This window comes from Uloborus diversus, chromosome 8, assembly GCF_026930045.1.
Source record: "Uloborus diversus isolate 005 chromosome 8, Udiv.v.3.1, whole genome shotgun sequence".
Lineage (NCBI taxonomy): Eukaryota > Metazoa > Arthropoda > Arachnida > Araneae > Uloboridae > Uloborus > Uloborus diversus.
Genome location: NC_072738.1, coordinates 24,342,388 through 24,353,980, shown reverse-complemented (window position 1 = coordinate 24,353,980; position 11,593 = coordinate 24,342,388). Strand labels below are relative to the sequence as shown.

The 11,593-nt window shown below is 33.8% G+C and overlaps 1 protein-coding gene across 2 annotated transcripts; it reads right to left on the bottom strand.

Moving 5' to 3' along the window:
* Positions 1–5,643: 5,643 nt before the first annotated feature.
* LOC129227974 (RNA pseudouridylate synthase domain-containing protein 1-like) lies at positions 5,644–11,205 on the bottom strand. 2 transcript variants are annotated; one of them, XM_054862599.1, is made up of 2 exons: positions 11,088–11,205; positions 5,644–6,556 (listed from the first exon to the last, which is right to left on the bottom strand). In XM_054862599.1, exon 2 carries the CDS (start codon positions 6,539–6,541, stop codon positions 5,699–5,701), a length of 843 nt encoding a protein of 280 aa, XP_054718574.1. In that variant the 5' UTR covers positions 6,542–6,556; positions 11,088–11,205; the 3' UTR covers positions 5,644–5,698. The 2 variants fall into 2 exon arrangements, with proteins under 2 accessions (XP_054718574.1, XP_054718575.1); XM_054862600.1 differs by lacking the exon at positions 11,088–11,205 and adding an exon at positions 10,681–10,782.
* Positions 11,206–11,593: the final 388 nt, after the last annotated feature.

Sequence of the window (11,593 nt, the reverse complement as noted above, 5' to 3'; positions counted from 1 at the left end):
TTGTTCCATTTTCTGATAATACTTGTTCCAGGTTCTGGAATACTTGTTGCAGGTTCTGGAATACTTGTTCCAGGTTCTGGATATACTTGTTCCAGGTTCTGATAAACTTGTTCTAGGTACTGATTTATATGTTTCAGGGAAATTTTCTTAATTAATATTTTCACTAGAGCTCGAAGAGGAATCTTCTTGTACAGGTTCATACAATTCCGAGGATGTTGAAGCGGAATCGTATTTAATAAGCCTGTTTTCTTCTTGGACAGCTCAAAGTCGAGCCCTTTCCTCTTTGTCAGCCAGTTTTTTATCCACTCCACCTAAAGTGACCACGTCGGCCGGGCTCTCTTTGGAGTTGCAAGAAAATCCCAACTTCCTCTATTTTAATTAACCGAAGTGCATCAGCATGTGCAATATTGAATAAATTGTTTAAATTACTCTCAAAGTCTTATTGTTGGCGCTGCTTGAATACTTCTTGCAGTTTCTTTGCATTTTTTTGTAAGTCTCTCCAAATTTGATTCAGGTTTTTAAGTTTATTCACACAATTTGGCAACGATTTGGTAGGAATGCGTGCCTTTTCCCAAAAGATGATGCATTCCCGATTAGCGAGATTTGCACTTTCACTGATGGTTAAATTTAAATTTACTTCTCGAATGTTATAAAACAAAACAGACAACTTGTCCGTTTGAGGGAAATTTCAAGCCCGTAGTTTGGTGTTATACGACTCCTATTAAAAATATCTCTTTTTTTCAAACTTTGCAATTCCACTGCCATGTTTCGTTCCCTATGGAAGGACTAGACTGCGCTCGCTGACCAGAATGTATTCGTACAGACACGTTTGACGGCTTGAAAATTGCCACGGATAGCCCCCCCCCCCCCAACAGATGTTTTTCTGTTTTCATTTGTTTTCTGTGCGCTATTTACAGCTGTTTTGAGCTTCGCAAAGTATCGCGTCGCCAGCGTTCGCTTGCTTATGAATATACGTGCTATTTACACGTTTAGGCCTTTAGGCGCAAGTCGGCACGGGTTACCGTGCTTCAAATTGCATGAAACTTTTTTTTACAACGGTTTTGATATAAAAGGAAAAAAATAAGAGGGTATGCGTTTAAAAAAAACGACTTTCATTTTTTGGGACACCCTACCGTGCATAGGCTATAATTCGAAAAAATCAGATAAATAGTTCTTTTTTAAATTCAAATTTAGGCCCAAATTTCACGTAAATTGCCTATTACTGGCTATTAAAGGGCTGAAAAATTACTTGCACATATTAATATTATATATCGTTAAAAAAGGTAGAATTTTCTGCGTTTTAAACAATTTATTTAAATGCTCTAACTTAATTACGGCGGGAGTAATTTGCGTTTTTAGCTCGAACTTTTTTAGGCTTAACTGAAATTTAGGTACTACTTTCTTCATTAAATCTATCAATAAAAAGAGAAGAAATTGTCCCACAGTTTTCTTTTTGACAGCATTGGAAAAAGCGAGATTTTTTACTCCAGATCTCTCTCGACCTGTGGTCGGAAAAATTAGCTTCTATCTTCAAAGGAAAAAAAGTTACAAGCGTTTTTAAATCAATTTCGAAATATGTCATTTTGATTCAGGTTGTCAATTATTTTATTTTCACGTTTCCATGGCTACGCTTTTTGAATCCATGGTTTATTTTCTTATTTTGCATTTGATTTCTTAAACTTATTTTATTTCATGTTTCCATGGTTACGCTTTTAAAATCCGTCTTTCGCATTTTAATTTCTTAAAAGTATTTTAATATCTGTCGTCATTGTTTGGAAGGGTAATTTTGCATGGTGTTTTTTTCTTTCATTTAAGTTATTCTTTAAGTTATTAAGTTATTCTTTTAATTAATTGTTGAATATATGTCACTTGACATAATTTTTGTTTTCAATGTCGACCGGGCAATGCAGCTCTTAATATATAAAGATTTGAAAGCTGCTGTTTATGTGATTTTATACCTTTTTGTTTGTTTAGCGAAACATTTATTATTGCCAAAGAAAAAATATCCGCTTCACTGGCAAAAGGGCTGGGCTCCGGTAGCGTGGTCGCTTGGCACGTTAGGCGCTGAGCAGTTCAGTCTAGGATTATTGTTTTAAGGTAACCGTTAATGTAATTCATTGTTTTGTCGATTTGTTTTGAAAGAAAAGAAACTTTTGATTTGTTTTTATCCGAGTGAAATGTACGACATTTTCTTCTTTTTTTCTGACGATGATTTTTGAATGTTCCACGGGAATTTTTTTTTTTTTTTTTTTTTTTTTTCTCGTTAGACGGATGGATTATGATAGCGTGGCTGCTGGGCAAGTTTGGCGATAAACAATAAAGCTGAGGAATTATTTTTACATTTGAAAGATATTATTTGATGTCTTTTTTTTTTTTTTTTTTTTTTTTGTTTATTTGGCGAAATATTTTAAATTGCAGTAAAAACCGCTTTACTTGCTAAATAGAGTTTTAAAGCAACTGTAAATCTAATTTAATGATGTGACGAAAAGTTTTAAATTCCAAAGAAACTTAAATCGCTTTTTTTTTTTTTGAAAAGGTGTGTACGCATTTTATACAAAGAAAAACGATTATTTCACATCAGAGGGGGAGGGGGCGTCAATTTTTTTTATTCAACGAACTTCCATTATATTTTTAGCACGGGCATCGTTGTGCGGGTACTGCTAGTATAAGATATTGAAGAAAGTAAAACGGCATTCATAGCCTAACTTGAATAGACCAACGATTAATATGCAAACAATTTAAAGTCGTTGATATACTAACAATTGCTAAATGCATATAAAATATGAACTGGCTCTCAAATTTCGTAAAAAGATCACTTGATTTACGAAATCATCGCTTTTGACTACCAGTGCGTGAAAAGAGAAGTATTATACAGTCGGACCTCCATATATCGAAGTAGCAAATTGCCGGAAAAAAATTCGATATATAGAAATTTCGATATATAGAAACAATCTTATTTTATCATAAAAATATCCTAAAACATTAAAATTAAAACTAATTTTCGTGCATGAAACCCAACTGCTAATTTAAACGAGCATCGGATTAAATGAAAGTTAATAATTAAAAATTTAACAGAAATTACATTTTTGCGCCTTCATACACCTTCATTCTTCGGAAATTCAACTTGAACCGCCACAATAGGGGATTTTCGTTTTAACAATGTAATCGAGAGAAAAGTAAAAAAACAATCTATTTAACTTGAATGATTTTTACTGAAGCTGAAAAGACTAGGATTGATAATCAACAGACAAAAGGGATAACTTGAAACTGATTTTAGTGTTACTGGTTGCAACTAAGATTTGAAATAAACTTGAGGGAATGTAAAAACTCCAGAACGGAACAACGACCCTATCTACACACCCCTGAACCCCATATTCCTTATGAGTTTCGTAGCAACCTTTAGTGATTATAGTTTTCTCCGCTAACCTTCATTTTTCATAAGACAAACAGTCTAAAGTGGAAAAAAACCTACGAATGTCTCGAAAAAAATTTCAATATATAGAGACTTTTTCGATATATAGAAAATTTTTTTCTATGTAGTGAACATAGAAATTTGCTGGGATTTCGATATATAGAAAATTTCGATATGTGGAAGTTCGATATACGGAGGTCCGACTGTATATGTTTTAGAAGTTCCGCCGTGGTTAGTAGGCATTCTAAAGAATTTGAATCTCACAACCGATCGCCTTTCCTTCGATGACGAAGGGCGAGAAATACCATTAGCACGTTTATGTTGTCGTATGGTAGTGAAATGCAGCAAAGCGAACCTCCGCTGAGTCAGATCTACATGGAGTCGAGTCTCGACTTGCGCGTAATTGCTCATGTAACCAACTAGCAAAAGTGGGAATAGTATTTAAAAATTATTTTTATGTTTCAGGTACCGCGGTAGAAGTTCCCTACCGAAAATTGTTTGCATTTGAATTACCAAAAAATGCCCTAGTGTAACCCTATATTCCTGAAGATTGGTTCTGGAGATATGAGCTCAGTTATGTTCAACAAAAATTCATCAAAAGCCAAAATAGGGATTTTATTTGCGCTTCGATAAAAGAAAAATCCGAGCTGCGAAGGAATCCCAAGTAATGTGATAGCATTTCTCATTTAGGTAATGGAAGTAAATAAGTTTATTTTATTAGTTTCATGCAGAATGTCTCTACTCATCCGTTCGCCAGAGGAGAATACAGTGAACTTCCAATTATCCACGACCTTTCACTCGTTCAAATTTTTTTTTTTTTTTTTTCAGTGATGATTAACTGAATGTAGACAAATGCTCACATTTTAACTCAACAAATGCCTAAATCTATTTCTTCCTTCCTCTCCCCTTCCAATGACTTCCCACCTTCCAAGGATCCAAGGTCACCTGAAACCCGATTTTTAAATTTACACTTCTTACTGATTTCTAGGTTTGTACTGCAAGCATAATCGAGCGATTAATGTTGTTAAAAAATACCCTCTCGATTCCCCCTATGCATTTTTGTTGAAATGGTGCATAGAGCCACTAAATTTCTGCTTACGCTTAAGAATTAAGTGGGGCCATGAACGGTGTAACCTAGCTTGGTTTTGTTTCAGAAAATTGGTCTGCACTATTTGCTTGGGTACGTGTGCAAGCTATTTGCAATAATGAGCGATCTTTTTAAAACTTTTACATACATTTCTTTTAATACGTTCCACAGAAATGAAGCTTAAATTGAGACCTAATACTAGTGTTAAAACAGGGGTTTAGTTCCGTAGATAATAAAATACTTCATTCTAGTGATGACTAAAGTTTAATGTGTACTTATATCGACTTTTATGCACAACATGTGCATAAAGAAAACATAAATTAATTACGTGTCCTGTTTATAAAGAGGAGCTGGCTATGATAGTCGCTTGCAGTCATTAAGAATTTTTCTCTGTAATTCTTGGCAGAGCATAACGCATCCATGAAATAATCACTTGCGTCATTTCCATGATAGAATTTTCCTTCACTAATAAATCAGAAAGATCATTTCTATTGTCTAGGAATGGCTCAAAATTTTGAATGTGAATTTTTTTGGTTGTGCGTCTCCTATGTTGGTATCCTTTGGTTTTGGCCTCTTTTGTCACTCTTAAAAGCTCTTCTTCCAGTGAGTTCTGAACTGTGAGTTTAATAACTTTACTTCTGGAAAGAGCTCTGGAGCAATCTCATAAAATGTCTCCAATGGTCCACACTCAATTATTAGCACACCAAAATGCAGTTGATTATGCGTAATCTGCAATCTTTAGGAGTTAGGATATTGAAAGAGGGGAAAATTTTATCTGTTTGCATTACCGCATCTGCATAAGACCGAAACTCATCCGCGTGAAATAAAATAAAGGTGTCAAATCTTAAACCACGTACAATCGAAACTGCATAAAACGAGGCTCTACTGTACTTTGTGGATTATCCGCAAACTCGGTTATCCATGCTCACCGTGCCCCCTATTACGTAGATAATCGGACGCTTACTGTAACGTGACTAGGGAATTTGTTCCCTTCAGGTCAAAGCCGTAAGTAGTTTCGATACTGTCCCCTCGAAATCATACATTAAATGAACGAGAAAAAAAAGAAGTCATAATTTTTCGCTTGGAAGAACCATTTCAATATCCGTTTAGGAAAGCCAATGACCATAATAATAGAGATGTGTTTTTATTCCAAGATCGAAGAAAGGCATAGAAAACCAAGAATGTACATTACACTTTATTTAACTTAACAAAGAAAACACATCCCTGTTTAAGTTATTAACAGTTTCTATGGGCTGCCATTTATTACGTGGTTCAGATTCCGTAAAAGGATCTTCAGAACAAATGTCTAATTGTTCGATTTCTGCTGGCAAATGCAGCCTAAAAGCATGCAAAAACATTCGATAAGGAACGACATCTTTCCTTCCACTATACGTGTAGTCCCCTATAATAGTATGTCCAAGCTCATGGCAATGCACCCTCAGTTGATGCCGCCTGCCTGTCACCAACTTCAAAAGGATCTTTGTGGCAGGTTTACTGTCATAAAATCCTCGCTGGAGGACTAGAAGTTTTGAGACAGCCCATCTGGGTTGATAACAATATTCTTTATCAGAGGTACACATGCAGTGAGAATAGTCTTGCCTGGTGTCAGTACCAATGGACTTGTCGATTGTTAGGCAGTCATCCAGGACATGTCCATACACTAGAGCTAGGTAGTACTTCTCGGCTTTTTTCGAGTTCATGGCAATAAAGCTATGCTTTGCCGCATTTTTAGTCAACGCAATGCACAAAACTCCGCTGGTAGAGTAATCCAGCCTATGGCAGAAGCGAAAGCCAAACTTGACTGTTGGATCTGAAAGGTGAGGGAATTTATGATTTAACTGATCGGCTACAGTCACTGGATGTGATTCGGGGGAATCCGAGTTGATAGCCATGTCACATTGCTTATTGATGACTACAAAGTGGTCACTCTTGTGTAAGATCTCCATATCATCAAGGGTGGGAAGTCTGCAGCCGTTTACATAGTATTTTATTGCATACGACATGAGCCACTTTGCTTTGACTCTAAACTGGGATATTGACATAGATCATCGAAGCATCTGCAAGTAAAGAGAGATATATTTTCAGTTTTACATTATTACAATAAATATCACAATTTTTGTTAATACATATACCAGTGCAATGAAAGATCACCTTCTTGCAAAATTCATGGAAATTTCTTTCCAGAAGATCATTAAGAATGGTAGAAAACTCTAATGTTCGTAAGAGTGCTGGTTATAAGTGAATAGATAAATAAAAATAACCAAAAGTAGCAGGGTAGATTAAAAAAAAAGGTGCGGAGGGAGGTAGTTTTGTTTTAAACCAGTGCTTTTTACATTTTTTCCCCCTACCTTAAGCAGACTCTTTTCTCTAACACAGGTACTGAAGTAAACTTTTACAGAAAAAATGCTTAGGTTTTTTTTTTTTTTTTGCAACACAAAATCAACTGTCTAAAACAAGAAGAGAGAAAATTTTTAATTCAGTATATGCAATTCGATGTATGGAATCAGTGGTAAAAATTTCAAAGCCTAATATAATTTAGTTTCTGAAAAAAAGGAGCATTCAGCTTCAAAAATACCATTTCGAGATATTGCAATTTAAAGGGGAAAATCATCCATCATCAAAATATGTTTACATTTTTTAAAAGCTTATTTTAACTTACTTCTAATATGAGCACAATCAAGAAGTTAGTATCATTAAAAAGGTATTGAAATGGAGTTTCAAAATATATCAAAAACAAAGAATCGAATTTTTTGAAAGTACAGTACAGTCTTAAAAATCTGAGTTAATTGGGGCTCATGTCACCACGGATTACTGAAAACTCGGATTTTATTCGGAAAATTCTTTCAGATTGAAAATTGACACTATTCTGACGATATAGGAGGGACACGTTTTACTTCCTTGTGCAAAGAAAAAGTATTTTCTTCACTCAAATTTTATTGCTCAAATCTCAACATAAATTTACGCTTTAATTGTGTCTGACCGAATTATGATTTTAGTTTTTTACGATATCAGTGCGTATTTGCGTGTGCAGTTTTGAGCAACCAAAATATGCATTTTGACTGCGCCCGATACCATTTCGACGAGTTTTCTGTATCTATCAAAGTGTGTATGCACGAGATGTATCTTGCATAACACAAAAAAGGTTAATTGTAAAAAATTTCCTTTTTGAAACTCATGTGGCGTCGAGCAGTGTACCTACATTTTTACTGCAATCAATACTCCAAACGGGATATTAACACGTTCTTTGTCGAAATTCAACGTCAATTTTACATTTCCTATCCTCGTAAGTAATTGTCTCCAAGGGATCTTTGAATACATATCTTATAGTTGTAATACATATCTTTTAGTCGAATATTTTGTCTCTTTGGAAGTTGTTGAAACAAACTTCTCAATGTATTTTCCTTAGTTCCTGTTGAAAGTAAATCAATTTTACAGAAGCAAAATTTCTATTTTTAGATTTTAATGAAAATATTCTCTGAGCAACTAAAAAATTAAATTTAGAATATGAATGAAGCACCTCGGATTGAGTGGAACCTCAAACTTTTGAGACTTAGGTTTTTGAGACTCTACTATATTTAGGGACTGACTGACTCCCCTTAACCAGGCTTGTCATTTGGAGGGGCAACAACGGTAAAAGTTTTCAACTTTGTTAAAAAAACTTCACATTATCATTTTGAACAAAAGAAAAAAAAGGAAAACATTCATTTCATTTGTTTGGAATTTCGTCCTTCCCACCTTCCTTGCTAGTATTTTCTTGAAATGAAACATTTTGATTTTTCATTTGAATCCCGCTTAGCGAACTTGGGATGTAATGATCCAACAGTTATAGTGAACCTTTCAAATGGTCCCAAACATTTGGATTAGTGTAATAGTTCTTAATATCAGATGATATATTTTGTTGATAAATTTACCATAACTTTCCTCTTTATATACAGTTAATTTGCGATAACTCGAATCTAAAGGGACCGACGAAAAACTTTAACTTACCGCTAGTTTCGGTTTTCGACATTTTAATATAAAACACCATTGAATATTTTAATTAATATGTACATATAACAGAAAAAAATTGCAGAAAATTGAAAGTTTTTAAGCACAATATACACAGTTTAATCAAAAATATTGAGAGAAAAAAAATCAAAAGCATGGTTTTGATTTTGATACTGCTGGAACCACTTGAATAGAGCTGATTCTACTTCAGGGAAGATGCACTTTTTCATTTGTTTCAAATTTGGATTCATGGATTCTACCGCTTTAGAAGTTTCTCTTTTTCTTTTAATATCGTTGACAGAGACATTTTTAATAGTAAAAAAACTCACTTTGTCTCTCAGGAACTTATCTTCTAAAGAATGAAGGGGAATGCATCTTAACTTAGGTCAGCATTTGAATAAAGGTATAATCAGTTGACTTGACAACTTGAGAGCTTAAAAGCAAATTCGTAGTTCAGCAACATGTTGAAGTGTAAACAGTACAGTACAACAAAAGAAAACAAGCTACAGTATAACCTCGATATCTGAAATCTCTCGGGACGGGGAAAAATTTCGAGATATAGAGTTATCAAAGTTTTTAAAAAATTACACTAGTAACTCTCACATTTACAAACACATACGCTATATGCATTTAAATATGAAATATGGGACCAATTCGAATTACGATCAATAAAGTAGTCTTCAATATTTTACTAGATTTGAAATTTTCTATTTGTCGAAAGTGCACAGGATGAGATTTTGAAATGAACAACAATTTCAATTTGTTTTTTTCACCTAAAAATTTGAAAATTCTAATTTTATCTTTAACCAGTAACCTCACATTCAAGAAGTTCTGAGCAGCCATTTTGTTGAAGTTCAAAAAGCTGAATGATGAAAATGAGAAACGCATTTTCCGTTTTCGCTTGAAAACTGACGGACGAAAAATCGAACCCCTTTCCTCAAAGTGGACAACATGTTTGAGAGAAATGCACAAAGATTCTAAACTCTGGGGGAAACACTGCACCCCTTTCATGCCAACACTCCCCTTTTATCTTGCCCCAATCCCCTATTCACAAAATTTCCAAGAAAAGGGATGAAAAACATTAAGCAATTGTCTCTGGAACTGGTTTTACTACAAAAATTGCCAAAGCAAAACGACAATTGAAACTTGCTTCTGTGTAAAAATTTCAACATATCAAGAGTTTCGAAAAATAAATTTCAAGATAACTATGGAAAATACATAGGGGTTTTTATAGAAAATGCTGGAGAAAATTTTTGTTTCAAGACATCAAGGGTTTCGAGATAAGGAGGTTCGAGATATCAAGGTTTGACTGTAATTCAATTCCGCACGTATATCTCCTTTATAGCACATTGGCTCAACAGATGTTCTTCTTGCTTAGAGGTCTTTAGTGCAGGAATTGCAAGGGAAAGTGAATTAATTTTTCTCTCAGTCACTTCTTTCTTTTCTTTTCATCTTTCGAAATACACTTCAAGTCATCTTTGAAAAAACTTCGAGTTAAAGGAAGTACACTTCAAGTCATCTTTGAAAAAACTTCGAGTTAAAGGAAGATAACTTCGAGATATTGAGAATAATTAGCATGGAAGTAAAGACAAAGGGATCGGGACTTTATAAAAACGAGTTATGGTAATATTTTTAGTTATTGCGAATTGACTGTATATTCCTCCCCAAAACGTGATAATATATATTTCAAATAACATAACATTGGACAAACATCTTAGAAGTTTGGGGATATTTCGATAATTGGGAATCTGGCACTGTCGTCTCATTTTTGGCGGAAATAATTATATTTTGGTAACCCTGCTGATTTATAGTAACCCTATATGTTAATAGATGTTCCCGGTCTCTTTGTTTAGATTTGCAAAGAAAAATACCTCACGCGCAGGCCCTGGAGCCAAAAATTGACGCCAATGAAGAAAGATTGACAGAGTCCTAATTATCGAAATCTTCCCTGCTTTTTTTCTCACAGTATCAGCAGCACTCAAATACTTGCTTTGATTTCAAAACATTTAGCGACAGTTGAGAAAATTGCCAAGAATCTCACTATATCTCCAGAAATCTCATTCTGACCATTTTTAAACACTAAAATTTGAGTCAATACTTTTCCGACGTATATTCCCATCTATCGAAATATCCCCCAAAAATTCTAAGCAATACTTGATATCACTTAAAATTCGAAAGGAATGCAAAAAAATACCCTATTAAGAAAAAATTAATCCAATAGAGCTGTTTTGTAAAGGAACAAACAGATAATTTTCTTGTAAAAGCGATAATATAATTAGATTTAGTCATGTTTTGCAGTTTCCCCCCCCTTTGAGTAAATATATTCAGCGCTACCGGAGTGAATCTCGAATTAAATTTTCCTCAATATTTCTCATTAGATAATTCTTTATTTCAGAAATGATGTTGACTAAATAAATGATTCAGAAATTCAATCGAACTTCTGTTTTTAAATGAGTTTTCGATGATTTAAGCACTTTTAAAAGAAACGAACAGTGTGCATAGCACTCCGCTTTCTGCAAAATTTTAGTTGATGATTTTCCCCCTTAAAATTACTCCAAATTCAATGAAACACCAGGTTGAAATAATGAAAATGTGAATTACTTCATTCAAAAACGATCTTCGGATCCAAAAAAAAAAAACATTTGCGGGGGAAAAATTATGATGAAATCCTGATCTGTAGGAATTTTTTTTTTTTTTTTTTGAAACGGTATTGAAGCAGACGTTAGTAGAAAACGTTTAGTTGTTCAACTTCCGAACTTACACCCACATATTTTTTTTAAATTAAATTAAAATCTTTCTTTTTCTTATTTCTCTCTTTTTCTGCTTTTGACATCAAGTTCAGATTTTTTAAGAAACTTAGAGAGCATAACCGGAATTTTTAACTAAACGTAAGCTACTTTTTAATTATGTCAGTCGATTATCGATATATTATATCGATTCGTTACAATTTTGCTATTGTTGATGTGTTGACTATTTTTAAGAAATTTAAATTACATTGTTTTTGTACTAATTAAATGCTTTTATGAGAAATTATTTTCTGCTTTTAATTAATATTTGCAAAGTACTTTAGTGTTGAAGTTATCATTTGGACGATATTTTTTTCCTCT

Bases quoted from the DNA above. Each gene is read 5' to 3' on its own strand.
- LOC129227974 (XM_054862599.1), bottom strand. From the start codon at position 6,541: ATGTCAATATCCCAGTTTAGAGTCAAAGCAAAGTGGCTCATGTCGTAT.